The sequence below is a fragment of the Convolutriloba macropyga genome, chromosome 8 (genome assembly GCF_964194025.1).
Source record: "Convolutriloba macropyga chromosome 8, txConMacr16.3, whole genome shotgun sequence".
Taxonomy (NCBI): Eukaryota; Metazoa; Xenacoelomorpha; order Acoela; family Convolutidae; genus Convolutriloba; species Convolutriloba macropyga.
In genome coordinates this window covers 6,563,588-6,576,928 of record NC_134475.1, presented here as the reverse complement: position 1 = coordinate 6,576,928, position 13,341 = coordinate 6,563,588, and the positions used below count along the sequence as shown (strand labels likewise).

Sequence of the window (13,341 nt, the reverse complement as noted above, 5' to 3'; positions counted from 1 at the left end):
GATTCTAGAGCGTTTTCTGTTTCCTTTTTGTTTTGTTAGACGTGAAATAATCATTCATTCCAAATTCTCATATACACAGTTTTCTCTATTTATATTTTTTTCAGCTTCGGCTCAGTTTTTCTTTTCGTAATTTTCAAGTTGTATGATAAATATAAGAAGTGAGTCTTCATCAGGGAAGATGTTCTGCCCTTAAATGACGCGGCTATTACTCCTTTGCTTTTACTGAGATAAACACATATCATAAACTTATATCTGTTGTTCTGGCTAATTTTTCTGGTACGATTTTGGTTTTGTTTTTTTTACAATTCAAAGAATTTGAATTGTTATAGGGGTGCTGTCGTTTTTCAATCCAAGAATTGGATTGTATTGGTGCTCTGTCTTTTTTTCTTTGAAAGATATTTTCACATATTTGTCCATGACTTTGAGCTTTCAAAGCGGGATAAACAGTTAGCGCTCAGTGAGCATAAAGTGTCATTAGAAGCCCTAAGCTGGCTTTAGTAGTCTTTCAAGTGCTTAGTGCTAAAGCTGCTGGAAGGTCTAAATTCAAGGTGAAAAGGTCATTTTTGGGAATTTTGAGCCCAAAATGGTTCCTTTTTCAGTTTTTGGTAGTTTTTTTTTAGTTTTATAGATAGATTAGTCCTATATTGACGTTGATGCCTTTTTGATGTATGTTTTAATAATCAAACTTAAATACACTAAATGGAGATGTTAAAAATTTTGTCATTTTTTGAGTTTTTGCATGTTAAAAGCCCACCGAAATTTTTAGGGCTTTAAGTTGGGTTACTGTTTGGTTTTTATAATTTTGGAAGTATTCACATCCCTAATTTTGGCAACTTTTTAGATAATTGTGCTGAGTTTTTGACATTTTATGTCATTTTCAAGTCTTTTTTTCCACTTTCAGACCATTGAAACTTTTTTAGGGCTCGCAGATGGGTTTGTGAATAGATTTCAGGAAGACAAATTTGGTTTTGTAGTTATAAACGTTTTTTAATGTTTTGAAAAAAACTGAGTTTTTGACTTAGCGATTGGAAATAGGCTACTTCAAAAATTTTGGTGCAAGCGAAATGAGTTTCAAGATATTATTATCCTGAATTTAGCGACTTTTCAATAAAATATGATTTTTTCAAGTTTTCTGTAATTTTCGAGTTTTTCGATCTTTAGAAGAGGCTCAAACTTTCAAGGGCTTGGCGATGGGTTTCTATATAGTTGTGTTGTTACTAAATGGTTTTCAAGATATCAATATTAGATGTTAAGCAAGTTTTTGAAATGGCATTTTCTCATTTGAAATTTTCTCATTTGTCGTTCTCTAGGGTCCAAAAGTTTTGTTTTGAGGACGCTAGCTTCAAAAACGCGATCGACGTTTCTTTAGTTTTGGCTACTTATTTCTGTTTGTCTGCAGCCTGACTTCTGCTAGCCCTTAAAATTAGTTGTTCTGTAGATTTTAACAAGAAAACATTTCTTGAAGATATAAGTGCGAAGAACTAAACATTTGCAATTGATTTGTTTTTAAGTTTGCGGATTGTTTTATGCCATCTTTAATTTTTCTGATCTCAATTTGTTAATAAAACTCGTGCTGCATTTATTCGTCAATGTGAGTTACAGTTCTGGTTTTGAAGACATTTACAACAAGAAACTCAAGAGAGTCTTTTCTACTTGTTTCTACGAGTTGATGTTTTGCCTGTCACTGATTGCTTCTTATACATCAAGCAAGTTTTTTCTATTGTCAATTTTTTTTTCTTTTTTGAACATTTTTGAACGAATTCCTTGGCATTTAAACGCTGATCCTAAGAGTATATACATCTTCAATCCTTTTAGTTTTGCTTTCCGTAAATTTGTGAAACCATGTGTGTCTTCTTGACTGGCTTCGTTCAATTGGTCTGCTGGTCAGGTAGAGTATTTTTAGCTTTATTTTGATTTTTTGATTGTATTTGAGGACTTGTCCTGCTACGTTTTTCTGAAAAATTTGTTCTAGCATTTTCATTTTTGAAGTCGAATTGGAGTAGTGATTTGGTCACGCCAAAACCGAGTAGAGCAATAAAGAGTTATTGTTAGGCGTGATATTTTTCCACTAATTCTTTTAGTAGAGAGCAAATGCTTTTGGATCAAAAATTTTCTTTCACGCTAGTGATTTTTTATTAATAGCTGCACAGCGATAGCTGGGGCTATTATTGGCCTTCTCTTGGTTTTTTTTTTTCATTTCGTCGCGATTTTTGTTACGACCATATGACTTCACAACCACTTCAAATCTGCTTTTTGTCCATTCATTCATGCAATTTCAATTGAAGTGCGTGCGTGACGTCATTTTTCGCTCTTAGTGGAGCGAGTTTTTTTGTTCATTTGCGTGATTAAATTTTTGGTCACACTTGACTTACCTCACTTCCACTTACAAATGGACTTCTTCACTTTGAAATTGACTTTTATTCACTTTAATTTAAGAGATAAGGTCAACGGGTGTGTGTCACTCTAAATGAAGGTTATTAGAGAACAGCTAATAGAGGCAGCAAAAACTTATACAGATTTTAATCAAAATGTAACATATCAGCCTTCAATGAGAAGACAAATTTTATTGGTTTGTCTTTTTTACTATTTTTTTGAGACTGTAAATCTACGAATCTATTGCGGCTATTTTCTGGCAATCTGCCAGCTATGTTGGAATTTGACTTTCATTTTAACTATTTTCAGTTGTTTAAGGTCAGGACTTTTCCTTCTGTTTTATTTCGTCATCAAGATTTTTGTTAAGACGTATGGCGTCATGATCACTTCAATTCTGCTTCTTGATCTTTCACTCATGAAATGGCAACTGAAATGCGTGCGTGACGTCATTTTTCACTCTCAACCGAGTAAGTTTTTGTTGATTCGCTTGATTAATTTTTGGGTCACACGTGACATACCTCACTCTCAAAAATAACGTTCCTCACTATCAAATTGACTTTTGTTTTGTTTAGTTCAAGGAGATAAGGTCAACTGAGTGTGTTTCGTTCTATATGAAGGTTATTTGAGAGCAGCTAATACAAGCAGCAATAAGTTATACAGGTTCCTAATCAGAATTAACATCTCCGCAGTTAATAAAAAGAAATTTCTCTTAGCTCCGTTTTTAATTATCGTTTTTGAGCTTGTTGATTCATGAAGCTATCAGAGATATTTGCTGGCAGTTTGTCAGATATTTATCTCTATGAGCCTTTAACAATAGAAGAAATGAGTTTTTAACGATTTATATTTGCCTTTAAAATTCGACTGGAAAAACGTCAAAATTTTTTGAAACTTTTTTTACTGCTGCTCGAATTCCAAGCAAGAATAGACAGCAGTAAGCTCTCATTTTTGTGTTTGTATGCATTAAAATTGAAAAATAAGCCTTGGTTGAATTAACGCAAAAGGAGAATAATCACAATAACTTTCATCATTTTCAATTAAAGCGTCACGCCGGTGCAAAATGCAAGAGAATGCTTTAAATAGGCATTAAGCAAGACGTAGCTTATATGGGCCTGATAAAATCTAAAGTGCATTATTTGTAAATTGAAGACAGAAAGTTGCCTCTTGTATTCTGAGTTTTTTTTTCATGAACTTTTTGTTTAGTAAAATCAAATTTTACTACAGCAACTTTATTGAAGCTTTTGAAACGCTCTTTCTTCATAATCATTTCTTAATTTTTAGATTAAAAAGGATTGTTTTTCGGGGAAATCGTGGTTCTATTGTCATCGACAACTCAACAGAATGTCCAGAAGATAATTTTTGAACCAGAGCAAAGAAAAGTCTGGCGTAATTGAAAACCTAAGTATTTTGTGTGGAAAGATTTTTTTGTATCATTTTAATGTCCGTTATCCTTATGAACTGTTTTGTGTGAAAGCAGTTTTAGTGATGGGTCATTAAACGGGTTGCTCCCAGAGGAGTTGTCCTTAATTTGCAAATAGAAATTGTATAGAAAAGGTCCAATTTATTAACTTTTTAATTCATTCTTTTTAGTCAGTTTTTAAATTACTTCCATAAATTGGGATTTTCAAATGGGTTCTACAGCTGTCCATGCGTTCTTGAAAATTAAAGTAAAGTAAAATTTTTAGGAAGACAATTTTGTTCGTTTTTTCTCTTTATTTTCTCAGAGTCGTCTGAAACTGAAACAGTTGTTCGAATGATGCGTATATGCTATTATTTGAATTTTGGAGTTTACGCGGTGAAATGCAGAAAAAAACAGCTTAAATGGTATGAACTTTAATTCGTAAAACAACTTCATGAACTACTCTTTAATAATCTACTACTCTAAGTTTCCTGTCTCTTCATTTTGTACATAATTAATCCAAAAATTAGGATAAGCGGAGTCGGATAATCATGTACCAACGCACATTACCGAGCCTCCGTGTTTGTCCTACAAGCTCATGATGACTGAATTGTTGTCTATTTTCGATTAGTAGTCATGTGAATTTAGGGGAAGTTTTTCGAGAAAATTTGCATAAGCAAAAAAATAGTAGGTGATTATTTTCGTGTGAAAAATTGCAGCTACGGAGATTGCCGCTTGGACCGTCATCCATTTGAGAGGAATCAGTCAAAAATCAAGTTATGGAGAGTCTGAACTAGGGGCTTAGTAATTTGACCTGTGCGTTTTATTCGAGTGATAATGGATTGTTTTTTGCTGCTTTTCAGATAGTGACATTTCAGATTGGTTGCCTCTTTAGTGGCAACATATGAAATTTCAGATAAATTTTGTTTGATTTGAGATGCAGTTCTGGATGAGTGTTTTTTTGTTATAATGCTCATTTATGTTATTGATGATGGTTTTTAGTAAAGCAATGTCTTCTAATTTAACAGATGAAGACGTCGAAACAATCAGGGATGTCCTCCGACAGATATCGGGATCTTCTCACAGCTCTTCATTTTCAGCGACCTACACTCCTGATGCGAACCCTTCTTTAAATGGGTACAATAAACCTCCGAAAGGGACAAAGTTCACTGGGAGAAAGCAGAACTACCCTAAGAACACGAATGCCCAACCTGCTCAACCCCAACCGCAGCCTGTGAAGAAATTCAACCCTGCCCTCCAACATAAAATGATGCGTCTTGCCAAAATGAACCTCCTAGGAGCTCACGCGAGTACAGAAGGACCATTAGGTTATGCGAATAAACCAGTTGGCTCGATTAGGTCGGCAACTGAAGGTTTGAGCACAATTGAACAAATCTGCAAAACCGGATTGACAACTGATTGGGATAGAGTCGGAAGGGCTCCGGAAGATCTTGTCAAGTCATGTCTAGACGCCAATTACATCAAAGTGAAGTCGGTTGTTGATATAACTTCTGAAAGCAGGATCAAACAACTCATTTCATCGCTTAGATTGCTGCTAATTGAGTTGAACATTACCTCAGACGAGTTCTTGACGTACTTTGAAGAGTATCTCAATATGATGATAGCTGAGAAAAGCTGGATTTCTGTAACTCCGTCTACTGCTCTTTTCATGGTCGTTAATTCGGACCATGAAGAGACTAACAAAGAGGATCCGAGTGCTTGGTTCATCTGCAAAAAGTGCAAGTTTTGCTACCCGCCTCAAAAGTTTCCGTGTGTGGTGTGTGGCGTTACTTTTAGAACTATTTCAGATCTGTTTGCTCATAACTTAGAGGCGCATAATAAATTGGTGTTTGAGTCGTTTCAGTGTGAAATATGTGGTCGTGATTTCGGTAAAAATCCGGTGGCTTTGAAGGGTCATTGCAATGCGGAGCACTTTTGCAAATTGCCACACCTTGAGTGTCCGTATGGTTGTAAAACTTTGATAGTTGAGGAGAACAAAGGTACTCTCAATCAGCATTTGTATACTGAACACTTATGTCGCATTTGTGGGGACCTTTTTGGCAAGTCGGTACAGGAGCATCAAAACCAATTCCACTCAATGGATAAAAAGAAGGATTTGGTTGGGAACCCCATAGTCGAGGCGCTTACAGAGAAGAAACAGCCTGTCCAGAATAATAACCAGTTTAACAATCGGAAACCGTTTGTTCCCAAAAATAAACAAGATGTTAAGAAGCGGCTGGGTAATAAGCCCGGCTTTGATAACAAAAAGAATTTTAAGAGTAATTGGTATTATCGGTCGAGATCTCGGGAGCATTCACGCGATCGCAAACGTCGGTCAAGGAGCCGGGATTCGAAACATCGCGAACGGCGATCCCGGAGTCGTGATAGAAGCAAAAGAGCAAAACGTAGTAGAAGTCGAGACAATGACAGTCGGAAGCGGAGTCGCGACAGCCGTCATCATTCACGATCAAAGTCGCAATTATCGAAAAGCAGTCATGATGGTCCAGCTTCTGTTAGTAGTTTTGAAAATAAAGGACACGACCCTGGTATTGAGATTTCAATTTCTCCCCCGCGTCAAATCTACAGTCCTGTTTCATCGGATGGCGAGCAGCAGAACGAAAGCAAAAATAAAATGAAGTTTGGGTTCCAAAAGACTGTCAACCAGGGTGCTAAATCCGAGCACGACAGTGGAAGTACATTTTCTGTTAAACCTGTTTCTAGTTCCGATAAATCGAGCTGGCTTAAATGCAATGATTGTTATCATAAATTGCCACCGCCTGGTACTTTTAACTGCCAGTTATGTTACGCGGACTTTGAGATGCCAAGTTCACTTTATCGCCATGTCGATAGCGCTCATGGATTGCCTCTACCTCGATCTTTTGATTGTGAATTCTGCCCGGAAACCTTCAGCAAATCGGCTAAATGGGATGATCATATGTATGAAACGCATTTATGCAAGGTTCACAAGCAGGTCTCTTTAGAAAGCGTATCGACTAGTGCATCGGTGTCTGTTAGTCTGTCATCAGACAGAGATGCGATCTCGTCTAGCTCGAATAATGTTACGAGGGAACAACCGAAGACTGATTTTGCTGTGAATGTGTCGTACTGTACTGAATGTGAATATAGCACCTGGAAAGGTAATCCTCATGGGCAGTTTGCTGAAATGTTTCGAAAATCAGTTTTGAGATTTTGAAATCAAGAACAAAAATAATTTTTGGATATAAATACAAAAAATAACATCACAAAATTTTTTCGAGCATTGTAACACAAAAGACATTTTTTGTTGTTAATTGCTCTCGAACGAAGTCTGAAGCAGTTATTGTAACGATTTTGTCTTTTTCATGAAAAAAATTTGCTTCACCGTTTTGCGCTTTTCTTCTAGAACATTCTTCGCTCTCTAGTGACTTTTTCACGCTTGAACTCTTACTTTCTGCGTGATAAGTTGCGCTCATTTGAAAATAGTCTTTTGCTAACTTACACGCGATTGTAAGTGGTGACCTAGTGGTCACGGTGCCAGACTGTTATCAGGGGGTCGCTGGGTGGAACCCCATTCGTCCGTATTTTTAGAATGATAAAAAAGCTCCACCTCGTCAAAATTCAATTGCCTTATCATTCTTTCGAGAGCAATGCCATGGGCGTTAGTCAGTTTTTGTCAGCATATTTTGAAGAACATCTCCAACCGAGAGACCACTATTAGGTATAACTGGCCCGTTTTCAGATGTCTCCAGTTGACAATATTTCCATTCCTTTTTATTATTAAGAGTACTCAAAGAATTGCATTCAAGTGGTAAAAAATGGGAAGTGCAAGCACTTTAGCAAACAATTTTCTTCAATTAACCGTTGTTCATTCTAACTAAATGATTATTTTCTAGAATGTGGTTGTCTATAAATTTGTGTAAAAATTGTTTTCAGATCCTTTAATTGTTTTTGACTTCTCACAAAATTGAACTGCAAATCTTTTCTCAAAACTAATTTTGCAGGTCTTCAATCCGGCGTCTAAACATTTTTGCATGTTGATATGATGGCTAGATGGAAATGTATTAGATCAACCTTTGTTCGTTGTTTTCATTTCTTTCGCTGAAAGCATTTGACAGTAAATCTTTTTTAGATTTGTTCCGACATACTTATGCTCATATGGGTGCATCTTTCGCGGTGTACAAATAATTTTGCTATCAAAGCAAACCTTATTAAGGTTCTCCAAATTTTCGCAATGTTGCATGAAGTTGCCCCATATTGTACGATTGGTTGAACATAGCATTTAATCACTGGCTTTAACTGCTTTGTCGAAACTTTACGAAGCCTGTCAGAAATTCCGCAAAGTTGGCCCAAACAAACCTTAATTTCTGCGACATGAAGGTCAAACTGCATTTCAATTGTTGACCAATGAGGACCGCTAAATACTTGAAACTTTGAATCAATTATAATATTTGTTCTTCCAAACAAAAACTTACCAGAACCCTTGAACAGATTTTTTCCCTTGCATTGAATATTAAACTTAATTTCATTCTCACGATTTGCTTGTTTTAAAATTTTCTAATGGTTTGCAAACAGCTCTTCTTTTTCATTTGCTTGTTAAAATAGTGGTATAGTCTGCGTAGAGAATTAAACTAAATTTTTTAGTTGTGTTTCAACAACATTTATTTGAGAAAGCGCATTGGGCTAAGGATAGACCCTGTCGAACTCCTGATTCAACCGGTTTCTTCGTAGATTTCTTGGTATCCATTTCAATCTTCTGTGTCCTATGTGAAAGTATCTCAATTAAATTTTGGGTTTCACTGTCCAATCCATAGCGATAATTTTTTTGTAACAATAGTGTACGGTCAACTATCGAGAGCTCTTTAGATCGAAAAATTTGAAACGGATTAGTTCGTCTCTATTGAGCCAGTATTGACGGATTAACTCAATCAGAGGAGCAATCGCACCAATGGTGATTCTTCTATTTCCGAAGCCAAAATTATCTTAATTTAAGATGTTGAATTTAGCAAGGAAAATTTCAATTCGTTTTTTTTACAACTCTAGCAATTTCATCCAAAATATTTTCATTGAAGAGATTGGTGGTGATATTGTGAAGTTTGATTGTTCTTATTTGTTTGTCTTTTGGATTGGTTTTATTTTGACAATTTTCTGGTCATCAAGGAAATAACCAGTCATAAACCACTTTAAAAATTTGGCAAGTGTTGTTGACATTATTTTTAGAAACTCGTGATTCAAACCATAGGCAGTACTTCTTTTTACAGTCGCTAAGCCTTCTGTTTCCTTTTCTGTATTTTCGGAGAGAACAATCGTATTGTTCAACATTTGGGGTGATTTTTGGTCATTTAGCTTGTAGGCAGAAGATAGATTTTTGTTGAACGGGGTGATACATTCATTAAATTAGTCAACATCAGTTTGTGGAAAGATCGATGTCAGATTTTTTGTTTGGACTGTTACTTCCTCATAGAGCTTGAAAAGTTCTTTCATATTTTGTTGTCCTTGCTTTTGCACCCTACTCCGATAAAAAAGTCCATTTTTCATAGCAACTAGCCTTTTAACATCTTGTTCTTTTTGCGTTATAGGCCACTTTCGACGTCTCAGATTTTGACTGTCATCTTTTTTCTCAAAAGTTTCTATTTGACTGTCTCTCTTTTAACCTCATTTTCTCTCCGTTTTTTTAAATAGCATTTGTGTTTTTATGGGCAGGAAAGCATCCTGTGTGAACGAAACAGCTTTGTTGAAATTAGCTGATTGTTTTTGAACAGCTTTGGTCGTGTGAAGGAAATTTTTCTGTTCAATATCATATGTGAACAAACTGTGCTTGGTTGGCATTGTTTATAATTTGTATAACCTAACAAAGCATTATCCGTTATAACTTATGTATGACTTTTTAAAGGTGGAGCGCGTTAATCTGCCTGTAAAAATCAGAAATCAGGAGAGGTGTTTTATACATAATTTATAACGAGATTTTTAAATGGTTAAAACAACAGATGATTTGCAACTCGGTTTTCACGAAGGGCACTACATAGGTGCATTAATTGAATTCGATTGATTAAGATTCTTTTGGTACTCGCTTGTGCGCGGAATTAAACCCAATATGTAGATGTGTGCATAAATTAAAAATTCAAACAACTGTTAGGTCATGTTGTACATTGTGCTGTTTTGCAGGGCAGACTGCAAGTGAGCCCCGTGGAGGGTTGAGTAGTGGACATGTGAAGTGTCTGGTTCCCGAGTGTCCTCTTATGTTCCACACGCAACAATCTGTAGAGAGACATTTGCACATGGACAAACGATGCGCGCGTAAGTCCTACAATTTTATTGATATTTTGGATCTTCTCCGTTTGTGCCCCCCCCCCCCCAGTACGTTATGCGCCCCCCAGTTATAGAGCACGTGTCATTACATAGTAAATTATTATGAAAAATATGGCACGTGCGTCTGGGGGTTGCAAATAATATGCGCCCACTAAGCTGCGGGGGAGGCACAAACGGAAGAGATCCGGTTTTTAGAAAGCATTTTTTAAGAAAGCATTTAATAAATGGATAAAGGCCTTGAAGAAGAGTTTGCTTGTAATAAATGGCTAACTAAGAATGCCAGAGGAATATTCATTTTGAACTGAAGGGAGCGCTTTTCGTGATTTTCATTAATGACCAGTGAGCAATCAACTGAATTGGATCATTTTTTTGCCCAAGGCGGTGTGACCCCCATTTACAAATTGTGTTGCTATGTTTGTAACTATACAAAAAGATAGCACGTAGTCCTGGGGGCGTAAAAGTCATATGCCTGCTATAATCCCCACTGAATCACATCTCTCAACAAATTTGCTGATGAGCTGCTTCGGGTCAGTTCTGCGCTGCCTTGAATAGGCACTTGGCCATAGATATGTTTGGGCTTTATTTATTAATCTTTGTTTATTAGTTAATTTTCCTTTTTGTTTCAGAGTACCGTTTGGATGACAATCTAGCAGTGAAGCATTGTGTGTCTTGTGTTCTCTCAATGAAACCCACTCGGATCCTCTGCTCTTATTGCCCACCCGAAGAGTGCGAGTACACGAATGAGTACGAGCTACTTGATCACATTCTGTCCACACATTTCGTCGATGCCCGAATGGCTTTGATCCCTACGTTCACGTGCGACTTCTGTCGAAGAGGTTTTGACGATGCCCAATTCGGGCTCTACATAGCCCACTTAAGTCGTGAACACAAACTGTGTGCGTTGCATAAATTTTGCGACGAGTCCCTAGAATGTGCTTCCCTGTTTCCTAGGGAATGGAATGATCCCTGTAAGAAGTGTGGTACTGGAAATGACGTCATGAATACTTCGGATCCCAGTCCGAACAATTTGACGGTCGGAGGATCTTTTGCGACTATGGCTCAAAACAGCATTAGTGCTCCTGGGAATCAAGTCACTGATCCGTTAACTGATGTTGGATATTTTAGATTGTCCAGTGTTTTAGGCTATTTTAATTAAACAAAGTTGAGACATAGATAGCATTGAAACTCCCAAACGTTGGCATTCAGCTAGAAATTGAAAATAAAGCTTAATACTTGTTAAGTTTTGATTGAAAACCGGTATTTGCGATTTGGTATCGTCGAGATTATCATTATAAGTTTTCAATCGAAAATGTCAGTTGAAACGAAGTATTTACTTTGCAACAAATTACAGATGTCATAAGTGGGAATGATAGATGACTTCGATTATAGAACATGAGTAGATTTCACTTTGTCACTACAGTGCTGTTATCAATTAAGTGAACTGACTTGATTATTAACTCCACCTTTCTTGGAGTCTAACATTTCATTGTCAGTTTAACCCCAAGTAGCATATAAGGTCTATGTTCGGGACATAAAAAGTAATCTAGTGGGTTCCAATGCTCTGGACACGAGACAAAAAAAAGAAATTGAGAAAAATGACTTCTCGTTAATCCCACTCCCTTCTCCCTCCAAACGCCAGCCGGCGCAAAACTACCATCTTCATAATTGATATTTTGCACATTTTTAATGGTAAATATTTTAGCAATGAGAATTCAGGAATTAAATTTGCTCACCGTGCGAAAAGAACCCCCCCACCACCACGGTTCAGTGTCATTTATGATGTTATTCATATAGCGTTTTAAAGGTACACATCACATTCTTTATAACGGCTGAAACCGTCTCTTACGTTGTTTTGAAAAACAAGCAAAGGAATGCATGAATTTGTTTGTTCAAAAAAAACAAACACTGATGGCGGGGCGAAGAAAATGTTTCACTTTTTGGTGGAGAATTCAACTTAAATATTTCAAAAGAAGTCACCGGTGACAGTTGAACAGAAATCACGTAATTGTAACCGCACTGTAAGATGACAATCACATTAATTTGCTCTGAATTTGAAACTAGTGAAGTTCTTTCATTTTAACAATGTGCCATTGAGCTTTGACTGATGAAAAGCCATGCCAATTAATTAAAATTTTGAACTATCAGTTTTCTGGTTTGAAGTTTTCAACACTGTTAATTAAGATCTTCATGTACTGTGACTTTTACATGCGCTGTTACGATAAATTATTCGACCTCATCTGGTAGTGACCGAAACAGAGGTTCGAGTTAATTCAATTTGTTCTTGAACTTGTTTTTAATGTGTTCTGACTATCAGCAGCTTCGAGCTAACATCACTTGCGAAATAAGAAACCGCGACAGTTCCAATATAAAATTCACGTTAGCAAGTAGCTACTCTACAGGCAGAAATCAATCCGTTGTCAATGCCGGTGCATTTGAGACTTGATATTTTAATGCTTAATTGCTCCCAAAGTTTGTAGGAAATTTATTAGTCCTGTTGGTCTTTTTATGCGATTTTTCGTCTGATTGTTTATGGCGTCTGGCCATTTGACTTTTCAGCCTCAAAAACGGAATAAACGGTTAGAACCCGGGGGTATTTACTCGCTGAGCGTTTGTCTTAAAGCTTTACTGATCTCTGGGTTTACAAATCAGAGAAGCTCTTGAGAAATATAATCATGGTGTAATGGGCTGTTTTTGACAGTTTAGAACCCCCTTCCTCAGTTAAGCTTAAGCTAGCCTCACTTATACCCAGCTAGCTACTAACGAATGCAACCATCGCCAGTCGTTTGAGAATAATTTGACTGACGCTATTCGGTTGTTCAATTTCTCTCAGAAGTTGTTTATGGAAGTTATGAGAAAAATGCACTTCAAACGTGACATTGCCTAGTAATATAAAGTACAATATTGAAGAGAACATGGAAGTTCACTGTAATAAAGATGCGCTTCACTGTAATAAAGAATTCTGGTAAAATTTACTGAGATTAATAAAATTTTGTAGCAACTTTTAATTACATTTACCAGTACAAGCGTTTACCGGTACCGATTTAAACCTATGTTGAAAACAAACGTACTTATAGATCAAGTAAACGGGATTAAGTATAAGTAATTGTACTCCACTTTAGAATATAACAAGATGCGAAAGTGAAAGCCAGCTATAAAAATTAAGGATTCAAAATGTAGCGGTAAACGTTTGTGATATTTAAAAAAATTGAATAAAAAAGAGGACTCAGTAATGTTTTCAAACATGTTTCAGCCAAATCTTGTTAAATAACTTCGGACTGATCGAAGCG

At 36.4% G+C, this 13,341-nt stretch overlaps 1 protein-coding gene across 1 annotated transcript; it reads left to right on the top strand.

The window, feature by feature from the left end:
• The first annotated feature begins 4,053 nt into the window (after positions 1-4,053).
• On the top strand, positions 4,054-11,479 carry LOC142344418 (uncharacterized). The gene is made up of 3 exons (XM_075396037.1): positions 4,054-6,906; positions 9,911-10,042; positions 10,681-11,479. The coding sequence occupies exons 1-3, from the start codon at positions 4,749-4,751 to the stop codon at positions 11,208-11,210; spliced, it is 2,820 nt and encodes a 939-aa protein (XP_075252152.1). The 5' UTR covers positions 4,054-4,748; the 3' UTR covers positions 11,211-11,479.
• Positions 11,480-13,341: the final 1,862 nt, after the last annotated feature.